Here is an 18,334-nt window from a genome sequence, read left to right on the forward strand (position 1 = left end):
GGGAGGGGTGATTTGAATGATTTAATTAACGTCTTAATAAGCTACGAAACAAATATTTGCATTGTCAAGAAAATTTTCATGAAGTCTCAATAGTGGCAAATGTGACACGATTTTCCAATTGCCAAGAGGCGAGGGGAGGAAGTGTGAGGAAGTAGCAGAGTAGATGCCGAGGGGAAGTGAAGGAAAGTAGGGAAAGTGATGGAAGGGGTAGTACGAGAAGTGTGGAGAGGGGAAGTAGAGGAGGGAGATGTGTAAGAAGAGATGGAGGAGGTAATAGGGGGGAGAAAGAGAAGAAGTGAAGGAGAAAGTAATAGGAGGGAGAAGTAGAAGAAGTGAAAGATGTAGTAAGGGGAGGGCTGATAGACTAAGGACGGGGAAGTGGACAAAAGGTTGGGAAGTATTGTAAGGAAAGCATGAGCATATTTGAACGTCTTAATTAACGTCTTAATAGACTATGATAAAACTCACCTTGGTCCCTTCCGTGTCGTTGGGTTTGGTCGGATCCTCTTCTTTGGAGGTTCGATCGTTCTCGTTGAGGTGATTGGTGGAGTTGTCGTTTTGATGGTTTGGCTTGAGCCTCTTTTCTGTTTCGTCCTCTTCCTCCTCCTCCTCGTTCCCGTTCTCGTCGTCTCCTCGATTCCGTCTCTTCACTCCTGTAGAATTCGTGTTGTTGGTCGTTACTGTCGTAGTGGTGGTCGTTTCGGTCCTGGAGTCCTGGACTACGACCTCCGAATTCTCGACTTCGACCTTGACACAATTTGTCTCCTCCTGGTGCCGTTGTTCGGGATGGTCCTGTTGGTCCTCCTGCGTGGGATGGTGATTTGAGAGGTTTTTGGGAATGATCAGCTCCTGTTTGATCTGAACTGGTAGCACCTGGGGACGCAGGTGAGCCACCTGGTTCAAAGCAGCTGCATCGAGGTTGCAGCCTGGTGGCGTTGGGTATAGCCTCTGATGAAGGGCTTGTTGCTGCTGCGTCGTCGTCGACGATTCGCTGCGAGTCCCGGTGTACAGGGTGTCCTGGTATTGCTTCCATCTCCTACGGCCCATCAACTCCTCCGCTACCCGCTCCAGACCTGCAACACCACCATAACTACATCAAACAATGATGTGCACGTTACCCAAGATTACGCGGCACTTGGGTCGTGTGGGAGGATTTGGGATAGGCTACCAGGAATTCTTCTATTTTTAAAGACATATCTTCTGGCTTCTGATTGTGAACCTTTTATCATTCCGAACATTCACGAATCTGCTTGAGGAAATCCGATCACCTTCCGCAACGAGGAACAAAAATAGAACTTTCTAGTCAGGCAAAATGAGGAAATTCATTAGTGGTGTGCATCTGTTTTTGAGTACCATAAAATATTGAAATCATTATAATTATTATTATATTAATGTTTTGATTTTTTTCATCATTTTCTAAATAAATAAATTTAATAAAATTCAATCAAAACAACGCTTTTTCACAATTTTAAAAATGATTACTTCTGAAAAGAATATTCAATCTTTTTTTTATTTGTCAATTTAAAGCGAGATATTTGAAATAATTCCAAAGGATTTAAGAGAATATTAAAATATTTTAAAAAATATCATCAGATTTCATAAAACACTACGGGGATTTGAGGGATTGCAATATATTTTAATGAAATTGTATAGAATTTATTTACAATAATTGAAGGACTTGAGAACATTTTGAATATTTAGAGAGATATATTTTGAAGAATGTTAATGATTTTCGGATATTTCAAAAGATTCTAAGGAATTTAAACAAATTTGATAGAATTTTATTGATTTTAAGCTATTTAAAAAGATTTCAAGAACTTTTGACATCTTTAAAAGATTAAAAAAAAATTAGAAATATTGTAGGATATTTTAAAGAATTCTAAGTAATTTACAAAAGAGTATACAAATTAAAAAAAAAATATTATCGAAATAATTTAACTTTGCGGGATTTTAAGGAATTTTTAATATTTTCTTGAAATTTAAAACAATTTATTCACAAGAATTTAGGGATTTTAAAACATTTAAAAGATTTTTATTATCTCAAGATATTTTCAAATATTTTGAAAAACTTGAAAGACGCGGTAGAAATTAAAAATGTTAGGATATTTGAAAATGTTTCAAGGAATTTGATTAATTTCAAGAAATTTCAAAAGAAGTTCAGTATTATCGTGTTCAGTACCTAGCTGTGTTTCTAATTGAATTAGGAAAACAATAAAAAATACAAGAAAAAAAAAGATCTGGAATTTGGATCTACTTTTCATGTCCATAGTTCATCAATTTCGAATCGGGATGGTTTTTTAATGGAATAAACTCCATCGGGTTTGTGAAATAAGATTTATTTAATATTTATCCAGTATTACAATAAATTTCAAAGTGTACATTTCAAATTATGTTTAAGTATTGTTTTATATCATTTTACAAATAATGAGCCAAACACAGTGTTTGTCCAACCAATCGTAATGTTGATTTTTTAGAAAAAAGTTGAATTTCAAACGAAAAAAAGAAGTTTTCGACCAAGTAATTGAATTTTCAACCAAAAAGTTAAATTTTATACAAAAAGATGAATTTTCAAAAATATACACGAATTCTAATTTTTTCTTTTTAAAAGAAAAATTCGAATGATGATTTAAAAAAAAAATTATTTTCTACCAAATAGTTAAATATTTGAATAAATAATTAAATTTCTGACTGAGATTGTTGAATTTTCAAAAATAAAATGAATTTTCAACAAATAAGTTAATTTACAACTAAGAAAGATGAATTTTAAACCAAACAGTTGCATTTAAACTGAATAGTTGTTCAACATACAAAGTTTAATTTTCAACCAAATGCATGCAATTTTCGTCTAAAAATAGAAGTCACATTTCTACTTCAAAAAATCACTTTTCAGCCAAAGGGAGGGATTTAAAATTAAAATAATTAATCTTCAACCATGAAAAATTAGAATTTTTCAATTAAAATAATGAATCTTCAACCATAAAATGCGTTTTCAACCATACAGTGACACTTACAACCAAAAAGGTTGATTTTTCATCCTGAAAAGTTCAATTTTCATCCAAATGCAAAAAGTCGCGTGATTTGAATAAAAGTCAGCATTAAAGTTTTTTTGTAGATATATGATGAAGCAAGGGTCAAAATTAGTAAAAAAATATCGAATCCAATATTGCGGATCCAATATGGCGGACTAAAATGCAAAAAGTCACTTGATTTTAATAAAATTCAGTACTAATGCGTTTTTAGGTCTTTGAGGACCAATCCCGTGTCAAAATTGGAAAATTAAAAAATTGGATTTAATATGGTTGATTCAATATAGCGGATCCAATATGGTGGACTAAAGTCACTTGATTTATATAAAAATAGTATTGAGGCATTTTTCAAGTCACTGATGACGAATCTGGGTTAAAAATGAAGGAATATAAATAACGGATTCAATATGGCTGATACAACGTGGCGGACTCAAATGAAAAAGTAAAAGATGTTCGAATTGAAGTCAGTACTGAGGGGATTTTTTATGTCACTGATGATGAATCGGGGGTAAACACTGAAATTCTGATATTAGGGATATAATATTGCGGATATAATATTGCGCATCTAATATTGCGTATCTAATATGGCGGATCCAATATGGCGGACTAAAATGCAAAAAGTCACTTGATTTTAATAAAAGATAGTACTAATGCGTTTTTAGATCCTTGAGGACCAATCCAGTGTCAAAATTGGAAAATTAAAAAATCGGATTTAATATGGTTGATTCAATATAGAGGATCTAATATGACGGACCAAATTGCAAAATGTAACTTGATTTTAATGAAAGTCAGTATTAAGATGTTTTTCGGTCGCTGACGACGAATCCGTATTAAAAATTAAAGAATTCGAAATAAGGGATCCAAGGTGGCTGATCCAACGTGGGGGACTAAAATGCAAAAGTTACGTTATTCAAATTGTAGTCAGTACTAAGGGTTTTTTTCAGGTCACTGATGACGAATCCGGGGTAAAGACTGAAAATCTAATATTGCGGATATAACATTGCGCATATAATATTGTGGATCTAATATTGCGGATCTAATATTGCAAATCTAATATTGCAGAATGAAATGCAAAAATAATGCGTTATTTTGATTGAAATCAGTACTAAGGGGGTTTTTAGGTCACGATTACGAAAGCGAGGTAAACACTGAAAGTTTGATATTGCAGATCTAATATTGCGAATTTAATATGACGGATCCAATGTCGCGGACTGAAATTCAAAAAGATTGCGTTATTTTAATGAAAGTTAGTACTAAGGTGTGATTTGAATGAAAGCCAAAATAAAAAGTTTACTGGTTAAGCAAAAAAACGAGAAAAAGAGGAAGTTCACAGAATATATTAGAAAAAAGGATTTATTTATTAAAAGGGGAAATGAGATACCGATTACCCTATAACATTTTTCCAACATAATAGACTCGCATCTCGTGTAAAATCCGGATATAGGTACCTAGGCAATTATCGTGTGAATCGGGCAATCACCAGTTCGATGGCACGCGCCCGGATCCAAACAGTCACGCATTTCTGCACGTGTGGATTATAAAGTAGGTGAGTTCAGAAACCTACAACCGGAGTGATTTTTCATAGAGATCGCTTCATTCCAGAGAACAATTTATTTTTCCGTTGACCACTGGACAGTCGGGTCATTAGAGACCCGACTGGGTATGTATTTCTGGGAAACCATTCGTGCCATTCTGGCCCGTACGGAATTTACAAATTAAATTGCTCGATACCCGTGGAATCGGTCGGTGCATTATAGGGACGAGCATTTGGCGAAGCACGACGATCCATTGGTAATTGAGCATGAACTGGGAGAGGGAAGAGAGCACTTGGACTTTTTTTAATCTACCCATGTACGGTGTCTTGATTAAAGGCCTTGAGTCGCTCGCACTAGAGAAATCGTCATTTGAGCTGTTTTAACTGGTTTAGGAGATCTCGAGTTCAAATTCCATTTACAAACCTTCAACTGCACTTTTCTTAGATTCTGAAACTTGGGATTTTGCGGTCATATTGAAGTCACTTATTTTCAGAGATTTTTTTGTTATTAAAGCTTTTTTTTAAATTTAAGGCTTACCCGTATTTCCATGATTACAAACTCTCTTGTCCTTATTTTCCTCTTTTCCCGTTTTTTTTTCACCTAAATGCGAACCGATTCAATAGAACCCAATTGAAAGATCCAAATATTTTTGGTTTAGAATTCATCTCTTTTGATTAAAAATTCTATTACTTGAGTGTAAATTTAATTATTAGATTTACATTTTTTCTATTTTGTTAAAAAAACCAACCTTTTTGGTTGAAGATTGAAATCTTTCTGGTTTGAAGTAAAAATATTTTTTGTTGGAATATCAACTGATACGTTTTTTCCGCCAATTTTCACAATTCTACTTGTTTAAAATTTGATTATTTTTAGTTAATAATGAATTTTTATAAACTGACTATTTATCTATTCCTGTTGAAGACTCATGATTTTAGTTAAAAATTCTACTTATATATTTTTTGTTCAGAAGTCATCTCTTTTTTTAAAGTTCTATTATTTGTTAAAAAATTTAATTATTTTATTAAAAACATCTTTTTTGGTTGGAGATTTAACTTTTTTATTGAAAATTCCTCTTTCTGAGTTCTAAATGTATTTATAATTTATAATTTATAATAATAATTTATAATAATTTTCCCATTATATTGAAAATTCTTATTTATCGGCTGAATTCAATGGTTTTTGGTTGAAAATATTTTTGGTAGAAATATTATCTATTACATTTTTAAAAATAATTTTTACCACTTAATAGAAAGTTGAACTACTTTGTCGAAAATGGAACTACTTTGTCAAAAAAATTCGTCTCTTTAGTTAAAAATGTAATTTCTTTTTTCAAATTCTTCGGATTTTAATAAAAATTAATTCTTAACTGAAAATTTAGCTAGTTAGTGTATTCAGTTCAGAATTCATCTATTTTGGTTAAAAATGCTACTATTAGAATACAAGTTTTAATTTTGTTAAAAACAAACAACGTATTCTTGGGCTGAAAATTCAACTAGTTCATTAAAAACTCGTTTTTTAGGATAAATTAAACTGTTTTTTTTTGTTCAAAGTAAAAAACTTGTTGCTTAAATATCAGCTATTATATTTTCCATTGTGAATTATCAATACTTGATTGAAAGTTGAACTGCTTCTTGAAAATTCATTTGTTTGTCGAAGATTAATAATTTTGATAGAAAAGTTATCTCTTGTTTCAATTTTTTCATTTAAAATTTGTTGTCCTGTTTAGTAGAAAAATAATTTTTTGAACTATAAATTCAATTATTCCATTTGAAGATTCATAATTATAGATAAACATTCTGCTTATATATTTTAAGTTATTAATCATCTTTTTTGTGTTGGTGACAATTCAATTGTTTCGTTACAAAATAAAATTTTACATTTTTTGTTTGAAATTTTGACATTTTTTTTAAATTTGCCTTTTTTGGTTAAATTTAATTACTTTTAATTTAAAATGAAAATCTATTTAGTCCGGATTATCAACTATTACATTTTTCGTTGAGAAATTATTATTTTTCTTTTTTTAAAAATTCAACTACTTTTTTATATGCATATTTAGTTATTTTGATGAAAACTCGTTCTTATTTGAAAAAATTAATTTTGTGGGGAGAAAATTTAACTATTGGTTGTATATTCAAAATTTTTAATAAAAATTTATATCTTTTGTACAAACTTGTTTTTTGCTTGTTGAAAATCCATTTTTTCTCCATCTCTGTAGGTTGAATATCCAACTATTTGGTTAAATCTTCAACTAATGTTTACAATATTCGTCTATTTTTTATTAAACTTCAAATATTGATTAGTTAATGCAACTAAAAGGTTGAAAATTAATTTTTTTTTTTTTGAAAAATGAAATATATGGTTACAAATTATGTTTCTTAAATAAAAATTCAACCATTACTACTATCATTATACTGTCACTGAAAACAAAAAAATACTCGTTGGTGTAATTAGTTAAATTAAAAAACACATTTTATTATGATGATCATAAATTTAATTTAAATATTTCATTTCGTTAATTCAGGAAACCCCAATTAGTTTCCTCCCCAATGTTCTCGGGCTTTTTTTAACTTTCTGAGTTATATCTTATCTTTGTTCACTTATATTTGTAATATTCTAGTTAAATTTTTTTCTTTTATAATTTTCCCTGTAAAGTTTTGCGCTCTAGAATTTTTTAATTAACTTAATTTTTTCTGTACTTTTCAAAATTTAAATTTAAGAATAGAACATGGAAGATCCTAATCTTGTTGAAAAATCATAACTTAGGGCTCAAAATTCAAATCTTATACCGGAAATTCGTCTCTTGGCTTAAAAATTTAATTACATTTGATGATTAATAATTTTATATAAACAAACTCATCTTTTTGGTTTAAAACTTAACTATTTTTATAAAAATTCTTTTATCTCATACATTTTTAAGACTAAAATTTAACTTTTAAATTTTTAGTTGAAAAATTTTTTTTTCAGTTGAAAATTTAACTATTTGGTTAATAATTTAGTTCTTTTCTTTAAAATTTAATCATTTTATTGAAAATTCAAATAATTTATTTAAAAAAATTTTGTCGAAAATGTAAGTATGTTTTTTATTGCGCATTCGTCTATTTGGACAGAAAATGAGTTTTCCTGGATTGAAAATTAAATTATATGGTCAAAAATGTGGTTTTTAGTTGAAGTTTAATTTTTTTTTGAAAATTTAATTCTTCGGTTAGTAATAAATTTTTTTGTAGAAAATTAATATTTAGGATTGAAAATTCATAAATTCTGGTTGAAAATATAACTATTTTCTAAAAAATTGGTCTCTTTGGTTTCAAAATTCAATCAGTTGATTTAATTATTTGTTCTTAATAGAAAAATCTTTTCTGATTTAAAATTGAACTATTTCGTTAAAAGTTGAACTACTTAATTAGAAATTCGTTTTTTTTTCTTGTTGAAAGTTCATAACTTTATTTTATTTTATTCATCATTTCAGTTGAAAATCAATATATTTGGTTAAAGATGTGTATTTTCTAACAAAAAATTAAGAATATGTTTTATTTAAAATTCGTCTTTTTAGATAGGACATTTTTTGATTTTGATAGAAATATAATATTTTTTAAAAATTCATCATCTATATTGTAGAAAAGTTATAATTTTTAACAATAAATAAATAGATCTGACTTTTAAAAATTGTATTCGGAAATTTAAGTTGTGTTTATGAAAGTTTCTATACTCAAAAGAGATTCTTTCATTCAAAGAAAATTTGTTTCAATCAAAGTTAAGTATTCATCGGCTCTCAGCGAATGAAATTTTTTTTCTAGTAAAAGAAATAGTTTTCTGTCTTGATGAGAATTTTTCTGAAATTTGAAATGATTTTCTTCTTTTGGAAGATATTCTTGTTCAAATAAAAAAAAATATTTTAAACGAGTGGTTTCCTTAATCCAAGAGAAATATTTTTCAGAGTGTATACTATAAAGATGCAAGATTAAAAAGCTGGTCCTTGAATATTAATGGTCAGGATATTGAAAAATGGCTCCAGGAAAAATGAGAAAAAAGTCAGGAAATTTTGAAAAAAAGGTTTCCTAATTTTTTAAAATGAATCAAATAAAAAATGTGCAAACTGGAACAAAACTTTCTACACAAAAAGTACAGTGAAACTCTTCGATAGCGTCGATTTTAAGGCTGACGGTGGGTGGTACTTGACTCATTAAAGCCCGCTACGCTTTTGTGTGTTCATGCTTGAGTGCTCGCATGAGTGACATCCGCAGATCCCGCGCAACCCGCGCCACTCTTGTTACACCTACCTGCGGCGCGGCGTCAATTCTCGGAAGAGCTGTAGAAGGGAGGGCTATTAAAGGGTTTAACTGTATATCAATTAATCCTAAACTGCCTTTCCATATGACCTCTACAATTGCTCAAAAACTTTTCTACAAATCTCGCAAATCGAAAGATTAAAAGTTGTCCAATCAACAAATAACAAATACATTATTCATCTCAATTTATTCTATCGATCGGGAATTTATTTACATAAAGTTACACACTGACTTGCTCCACGTGTCGAGGCAAACGAGAAGGGATGAATCCGATGTGGGTGTTGAGGGATGAAAGGGGTTGAAAGGGAAAAAAGTGGAGACGACAAGGGCGAAACTCGATGCACGACACACAATCTGAAACTGTCGCACAGTTGGCAAAACAACTGGTAGGTTGGATTATTTTATAGAGCACGAGCCGATGCGCGCTACGGATAACGAATTGATCGATGCATCGGCCAACCTAGTGCACGCTCCTCGACAGAATAAAAAAAAATACAAAAGGACAAATCAGCAAGTCAGAAACTCACTGAACGTGATCGTTAAATTTAAATGATTTCGGCGACATTTCAACTGCAATATCCCACGAAAAATGATCGATTAAAATACCCAGACTCAAGGATAAAGCCATTGACTATTCTACAATCTGAGTTTACTTTTAAAGCTTTCATTTCCTGTGTGAAAGTTTTTTTATGGCTCACTCCCTAAACTTGTTCTATTTGGCGAAAAAATAAATTCATATTTTGTTTTGGATTTTAAAATAATTGTTAACTGGGGTCTTGTAAGGTCAAGTTTTTAACAAATTTCCCCGCCAACTAAAAGTAAAATATTCATATTTTCCGCTAAATGCAAAAACTGATTTTAATTCATAACGTTTATTCTAAAAATCCTTTAAAACAGAAGAGAAAAAAGTTTCAAAATAAATTAATTTTGAAACGAATACTTCATTTCTTGACTAAACAAGGCGAATTTACTACAAAAAATTGAATAGTTAAACTTTCAGTTGAAAAAATTAAATTTCAAGAACTAAAACGGATTTTCAAGAAAATATGTTCAATTTTCAACCTAACTGTGAAATTTTAAATCAGAAAGATGCATTTTCAACTTAAATACTAAATCTTTAACTTGAATAATAAATATTTAACTAGAATAGTTGAATTTTTTACCAACCAGATAAATTTTCAACTGGAAAAGATCATTTTTAACCAAAACTTAAATAATTACATTTTTAGTCAAAACGTGAATGTTTATCTAAAGAGATACAATTTTCACTGAAATTACGGAATATTCAACTGGGATAATAATTACAGTTTTAGCTCAAATTAATTATAATTTTCAACCAAAAAAGAAACAAATTTTCCAAAGAAAAAAAATGCAATCATATAGCTCATATTTCAATCGATTAAATAAATCTTTTTTTACAATGATAAATCTTTAAAAACAAATTTAATGAGAGAGTTTAATATAAAAGAGAGAAGATTTCAAACAAGGAAATTAACTTACAAAGAAAAAGATAATTTTGTACCAAAAAAATAAATTTTTTAACAAAATGGGTGAATTTTCAACGAAATGGTTGATTTTTTTTAATAAAAAAAAAACAAAGTTTCATCAAAATTGTTTAATTTTAAAGTAGCAAAGATACATCTTGCACAAGAAATAGAAAGTTAAATTTTCATTTGAAGGAAATAAATTTCAATCAAATTGATAAATTTTCAACTAAAATTATAATTGTTCGACTATAATAGTTTAATTTCATAAACAAAACATGATTTTTCAACCATAAAAATTAATTTTCATTTGGGCGGCGTATTTTCAAAATGGAACTGGGATTTTTGAAAATAATTATAAGTTTTCATATGGCATCTCAGTAAAGAATGATCATTTTTATTTGAGGGCAGACAATTTTTGCAAAAGATTCGAATTTCAGACATGGAATTTTCCAATAGAATTGCACTTCTCAGAGAAAACGGGAGATTCTCGTAAAAAAATATAATTTTAATTTTAGGTTTACCATAGAAAATAAAATAAAAAATTATAATTTTCAGTTTCAGACAGACAATTTCCAGAAATAATTATGATTTTCTCTCTTGAAGATTCTAGAAAAAGTTATCAAATTTATTTCTGAATTAAAATAGAAAATTTTCTAAATAAATATAATTTTTACTTGGAACAGGTAGTTTGGAAAATTAATTTAATTGCAAAACGGTATAGGGAATTTTCGGAAAATAATTTTAATTATGAGTTGGGACAAGGAATTTTCATAAAGAGTTATAATTTTTATTCTGCGACAGGAAATTTTATAAAGAAGGATCATTATGACTTTCAAACAGGCAATTTCTGCAAAGATTTAGAATTTTTAGTTCAGGAGAGGCAATTGTTAGTGAAATTGGTTAACCCAAATACATTTTTTGTTTATTTTCACCATATCTGCTCGCAGATAGAGTATTTGTTTAATTTTAAAAAATGTGTTGAGTTAAACCAATATTTTTTTTTTTTGAATCAACTTAAATTTGTTACATATATCTAAATTTGTTTGTATATTAAAAAATCATTTCTTCTGGTACAATAAATTTTTTAAAGCATTTAAGTGAGGTTTCGGGTGCCAGAAAGTTAGACGCCAGAAAGAGTAGGCGCCAGAAAGTTATCTCCGATTCTATGCTCCGGGACCTGAATGAGTATTATTAGATATGAATTTTCGGCAGGTTTGCAGAAACCTGTACCATCTGAAAAGATATAAATTACCAACTGAAAATTCAATTGAATATTTCTGAATTATTTGTTTTATTAAATAAAAAATTTGGTTGGGTCCATAAAATATTTTGTTAAATCAACCGAAAATTTTCAGATTTAACCAAATTGTTTTGTACATCCAAGCAATCAGTTCTTTTCGCCCTAGAAATTTTGTTAAGCATTTAAGCGACGTTTCGGGCGCGAGAAAGTTATTACCGGTTCTATGATCCGTCGAGTCATTTAAATATTTTGTTTAAATTGCAACTAAAATTTGAGTGATTCGACCAAATTTTCTTGTATGTCGACGAAAACAATTCCTTTTGTTCCGGAATTTTTAAAATGTTTTTAAGCGACGTTTAGGGCGCCGGAAAGTTATTATCGGTTCTATGATTCGGGCTCTGAATTGATATTGTTAGGTATACATTTTTGGCAGCTTTGCAAGAGGGTATCCTTGAAAAGCTTCAAACTTCTGAATTTAGACTTAGTTTAAGGTCTCGGAATTATTATGTCGTTGAAAAAATCTGATTGGGTTATTCGAATTTTTGTTTGTGTATGCAAGAAAATAGTTCTTTTAGGTAAAGAGCGACGTTTTTGGCGCCAGAAAGTTATCAACGGATATTCGAAATTGATACCCTTTGAAAAAGTATAAATTTCCAACTTTCGATTCAATTGAAAGTTTTCAAATTGAAAGTAAGTGAGTCTGACAGCTTCCTAATTTCGAAACCGAAACCTAATAGATATCTAAATCTAATTAAATGCTTAGAAATTTAATTTTGAGTTCAGATTTTGAAATCATTTAACAGTAAGCGATCAAACCTCGAAACTAAAAGATAATAATTTAATTCCCTTTGAGTAATAAAGAGGCGTTTCTCGAGGTAGATTAAAAATGCGCGTGGATGCAGAAAAATGAGAAAATTAAATAAAAAATTTAAAAAAAAAAGGAAATGGCATCAAGAAGAGGTGTTACGTCGCCAAAGGTACATTAACGCCATTCGTTTGAGGGCGTGCTTGAAAAACATCTGAATAAATTATTACTGTTTGTCAAATGTTTCGAGGCAATAGCGACGCCTGTTGCAGGCGGGCGTTACTACACCGACACAAATGTGTTCCATTTCCAATACAAATGCAGTTAAAACACACAGCTGATTCCGTTTCGTGCGCCCATTATTTAAGCGCTCCAGTTCTACACAGCTTATCAAATATATTATTCCATTTACGGAAATGTGGTGGATTTCGCTATATACCGAGAGCAAATGATGCGCACCTATTGTAATGAGGAAAAACTTCCGCAAACCAATTTTAAATACACTCAAAGAATATTTATCTGTATACTTATCGGGAACAGAATATAAATTTATTTATTTTTATTTCACAATTACTCTAGCAAAAAGTAAATAAATATTTTCCGTTGAACCCTCGCGAAAATTAAAGTAGCCACAAACTTTCTCACAACAGGGAAAATATATTGTATTTCAAGAAGATAGTAAAATTTTCAAATACAAAAAAATCTAATTTTTAACTCAACAGCAAAAGAGACAAATATTCAAAAAATAGTTGAACTTTTAACCCAATAGTTCAATTTTACTGAAACAAGAAGAATTTTGTCGAAGAGAGTTATCTTTTTAACAAAAAGTTCATTTTCAAGTAAGAAAGATGACCTTTCTAAAATAAAACATATATTTCAACTGAAAAAATCTTTTTTGAACGAAAAATGGATTCGTTTTCCAGTTTAACACAGGAAACAAAAATTTTCATCCAGTCAAATTGAAACAGAACCAAACCGGCGAATTTTTAATTTATAAAAGATATATTACTATACAAATTGGGTTCGTAAGATTCTTTAACGAATTAGATCAACTTTTAACTAAGTATTTTAATTTGCAGTAATAAAAGATAAATTAAACAGAAATTAAGTTTTTCAACAAAAAGATAGATTCTCTACCAAGAAAATTAACTTTCTACCACGAAAGACAAGTTTTATACAAAAGAAATTAATTTTTGACAAGATAGTTCAATTTTCAAGCAATTAGTTGAATTTAAAAAAGAGAACATTCATTTTCTACAAACAATTTTCAACAAAATGTATAAATGTTCAAAAAAAATTGTTGAATTATGAATCCAGAAAGATAAATGATACACACACATACACGAATTTTATTTTTAACCTGAAAATATTATTTTTCAAGAAAAAAGTTTTTTTTTACAAACCAGTTATATTTAAAAGAATAGGCAATTTTTAATCAAATAGTTAAAGTTTCAAACAAAAATATGCACTAAAAAATATATTTAACCAAATTGAAGAATTTTCAAGTCAAAAATACGAGTTTTCTACAAAACGGTTGAATTTTTGACCCAAAAATATGGATTTTTAACTAAAATTTTGAGGTTTAAATTCTTAAAAAATTAATTGTTTAAATTTAGTTTAACGTTAAGCTAAATAGTTCACTTTTCACTCCAAATTCCTTCAATTTTCTACAAATTCCTTCAATTCCTTGAATTGTCTGAATTCCCGGAGTTCTCTAAATTTAAAACAACAAGTTCTGTAAAATTGTAATTTCTCTTAATTCTTTCAATTCTCTGAATTTTATAAAATTCTCTGAATTATCGGAATTCTTGAAATTCTCAGAATTCCTTGAATTCTCGGAATTACTGAGATTCTAAAAATTTCTTGAATTCTTTGAGTTCCTTGAATTCACTAAATTTCTTGAATTCTCTACGTTCTTTGAATTCTCTAAATTCCTTGAATTCTCTGAATTCCTTAAATTATCTGAATGCCTTGAATTATTTGTGTTCCTTGAATTCCTGGAATTTTCTGAAACCCAGAATGAATTTCTCTTAATTTTCTGAATTCCTTATAGTTTCTCAATTCCTTGAATTCTTTGCATTTCTGGAATTCCTGAAATGTTCTGAATCTCCTGCACGCTCTAAAACCCCTGAATTTCTCCAAAATACCTGGAAATCCTTGAATGAACTGAATTCCTAAAATTCATTGAACATTCTAAATTCCTTGTTTAATTTGAATTCCTGAAAAACTTTAAATTCCCTTAATCTTCTTAAATTCCAAGGTCTTTGAAATTTTTAATTTGTTCAATTTATTGATCTTTCTGAATTCCTTGAATTCCTTGTATTCCTTCAATTCCTGTAATGTTCTGATTCCCATGAAGCTCTGAAATTCCTGAAATTCTCTGAATTCTCCGGAGTTATTGAATAAACTGAATTCCTAAAATTCATTGAACATTCTAAATTCCTTGTATTATCTGAATTTCTGAAAAAACTTTGAATTCCTAAATTTTCTTAAGTCCCAAGTTCTTTGAATTTTTTTATTTCTCGTAATTCTTAGAATTCTCTGAATTCCTTGACTTCTTTGTATTACTTGAATTCCTGGACTTTTCGGAATACCCTGAACGCTCTGAACTTCCTGAAATTCTCCAAATTGGCTGAAAATTTTAAATATACTGAATTCCTAAGATATCTTGAACATTCTACATTCCTTGTATTATCTAAATTTCTGAAAAACTTTGAATTACTTAATTTCTCAGAATCCCTGAATTCTCTGCAGTCAGAATTTTCTGATTTCTTTAAGTTCCTGAAGATCTCTCAATTCCTTGAATATTTTGAGGGAAGAACTGTGAATAAGTAGATGAACAGTGAGGGTAAATTAGGAAAAATTGTGACAATAAGAGGTGACAATGAAAAGATGTAGGGGAAATGAGGGATAGGTAAAAGTGAGGGAAAATGATGGAAGGGGAAATATGGGAAGTGAGGAGAATAAAAGGAGGAGATGTAGAGAAAATTAGGGGAGGAAGAGTAGAAGAAGTGATGAGGAATGAGAAGATGGGAAGCGGGGGAAGTCAGGAGATGGGAAACAGGGTAAGTAAGGGAAGGAATAAGTAAAGGAGGAAGAAGTTGGAGAAGACAGGGAAAGTAAGGGAAATAATAATTGGAAAGTAGGGGCTGTAAGCATAACTAATAGGAAGTGAGAATAAATTAAGGAAGGAAAATTAGTATATAGAATTGATGGAAAATAAGGAGATTGGCAGCAGGGGAAGTAAGAAAATAAGAGAAGTAGAGGATGAAGAATTTTGGAAAGAGTGGGGAAGTTGCAGAAGAGTGAGGAAGTTGGCGAAGAGTGAGTTTGGGGAAGAGTGAGGAAGCAAGGGAAGTAGGAGAGGGAAAGTATAAAAGGGGGAGGTTTTAACCCCTTTTTTAAAGGCGCCCGGTGCCTACTTCCATTCATTTTTTTTACCACGCACAATTTTTTCGCCTGGAGAATAATAAAGAATATATAATAATAAATAAGACTTGTAAGAATCTAAAAAGATATGTTATCGAATCAAGAATTGCAGGACAAAGAGTAACCTGAAAATCTGAAGTATCGAGAAAAATATTTCCAATCTCCGAAGAAGTTATCTGAAAAGAGACTTAGCAACAGGATCGAACTACTTTCGTATTCTTTTTCCAGTGCATCAAAGTCGCGTTACGATGCGCATATGAAATCCTTTCTCAAGTTAAATATCCGTGTTCTTTGTTCAAGTTTCTCGGGAGTTAATAACACCTCTATTGGGATTTTATTCAAACATAGTTGATAGTCTAATTGTTTTTTTTTAGAATTAATCACTCGCTTAGACTTTGCTCTTCATGAATATTCCATCTCCTGTGTCCGAGGTATCCTCTGATGAAAAGATTGACTTTCGATCGCTGCCTTATCCGGATCGTGATCAGAATATCATGCAACAAGAATCGTGAGATTTGCTCTTTTCGAGTCCTCCAGTTTTTAGAATTTTTTATTTATTTTTTTCATTTTTTATCAGCTCACCTTCACTTCTGATGCATTTTCCATTTCCATCGCGACGCTCCTTTACCGAAATGTCAAATCTCTCGTTAGTTTGCTACAGCGTTTCACCGACTTTCAGGCAAACCTTCGAAATCGGCCTTGAAACTAAATAACGTCTATCAGGCATGACTGGTTCTTGTATAAATGCAATAAACAACAACAAAAAACTGCTTTTCCTTACATTTTCTTTGACATCTGATAATAATCGTCGAGGTCGACTCGCTGTGATTCAGGAAGTAGAAAATCGAAAATTCCTGTATTTTATTAACATCGAGTTTTCAAGGAGGAGTTTCAAGTTTTTGTGTTTGATCTGAGTAAAACGTCTTCTAAGGTTTATGTCAACAAAGATTAACAGTTTTTATTGTATCTATATCAGGGTGACCAATCAATTTCATTTGTTAAATTGTTCGACTTTTTCCCTGAACAATATTTTATTTTTCCTGGCGATTACTATATTCTCAGACCAGATTTTTAATCTTGTAACATTTTTAATTCAGAATCTTTTAAAAACTTCAAACAAAAACAGTTTAACTTTTAACCCAAAAAGTTGAATTTTCAATAAAAAAAAGAGATGAATTTGAAGTCCTGAAGGAGGAATTTTTTGTCGGAATAGACGAATATTTAACAAAACAGTTGTAGTATCAATCAAAAATATTAAGTTTCAAGCAAACACTGAAATTTTCTACTTACTAAGATGAATTTTCAAATAAATATTCAAATTTTTAAAGAAAAAAAGATTAAATTTCAACAGAAAACAGTTGAGTTTTCAACAAAATAGTTCAATTATTAATCAAGGAGTTGAATTTTAAATGAAATACTCAAATTTGTAACAAAATGGTTAATATATTAATCAAATAATTCAATTTTCGACTTTCAAGGATTAATTTTCAACCGAAGAGAGTAATTTTTACCCAAGAAGATTAATTTTCTACCAGAGCAGACGAATTTTCAACAAAGGGCACGAATTATCAAAGTGATAAAAAAATACATATAAAATATAAACTAAAAAAAAGTCAACTAAAAATGGAAAAGATAAATTATTTTCGGTAGAAAGAAAATAACTTTGAACAAAAAAAGACTACTACAAAGTATACTACAAAATAATTCAATTTTCAACAAATTACACGAATTTGCAAACAAATGTGAACTAAAAAAATCAACAAAAAATAAGAAAGATCAACCAAAAACACAAATTTGGAACTAAAAAGAAAAATTCCCTACAAAACAATTAAATTTTCAACTAAATACTCGAATTTTGAATCAAATATAAACTAAAAAATTGTAAAACAAAAATGAAAAAGATTAATTTTAAGTAGAAAAAATTAATTTTAAACAAAAAAAGACGTATTTTCCAAAAAACAAGTTGCATTTTAAACCAAAGAGATGGACATTTAACCACAATAAATAATCTGCAAGTAAAAAATGGAATTAAAAAAAATTTGTTTAAGTTTTAACAAAAAAATACCACTTTAAAAAATAAACAAAGAATCTCCGACAAAGCAATTGAATTTTCAACAGAATAATACACGAATTTTCAAACAAATACCTTTTACTAACAAACTTTTACCCAAGGATATAAAAATATAACTAAAGTTATGAATATGCAATAAAAATAAATTTTTTTAAAGTCGTTTAACTTTTCACAAAAGTAAAAAAAATCTCCTACAAAGTAATTGAATTTTCAACCGATAAACATTAATTTTCAACGAAAAAGATAAATTTTCAACAAATAAAGATTTTTTGGTCACGAAAGAAAAAATTATTGAAGTTTCGAACCAGAAGATGATTTTTCTTTAAAACAGTTTAATTTTTAACTCGAAAATATGAATTTTCAACCACAAAATTGCACTATCAATAGAAAAGGAGGAAATTTAAAAAAAGAGAATTAGTTTATACGAAAATCACGAATTTTTATCTCACAAAGAT

General features: G+C 29.4%; 1 protein-coding gene across 2 annotated transcripts in view; it reads right to left on the reverse strand.

Annotated features, from left to right (window-relative positions):
- Nucleotides 1–18,334, reverse strand: part of LOC117174164 (mushroom body large-type Kenyon cell-specific protein 1) — a 180,814-nt gene that overhangs the window by 44,023 nt on the left and 118,457 nt on the right. For both annotated transcript variants that reach the window (XM_033362988.1, XM_033362987.1), the window contains exon 3: nucleotides 469–1,073. In XM_033362988.1, coding sequence (XP_033218879.1) covers nucleotides 469–1,073 — 605 coding nt within the window. The remainder of the gene's footprint in view (nucleotides 1–468; nucleotides 1,074–18,334) is intronic.

Source organism: Belonocnema kinseyi, chromosome 6 (genome assembly GCF_010883055.1).
Source record: "Belonocnema kinseyi isolate 2016_QV_RU_SX_M_011 chromosome 6, B_treatae_v1, whole genome shotgun sequence".
Classification (NCBI taxonomy): Eukaryota; Metazoa; Arthropoda; class Insecta; order Hymenoptera; family Cynipidae; genus Belonocnema; species Belonocnema kinseyi.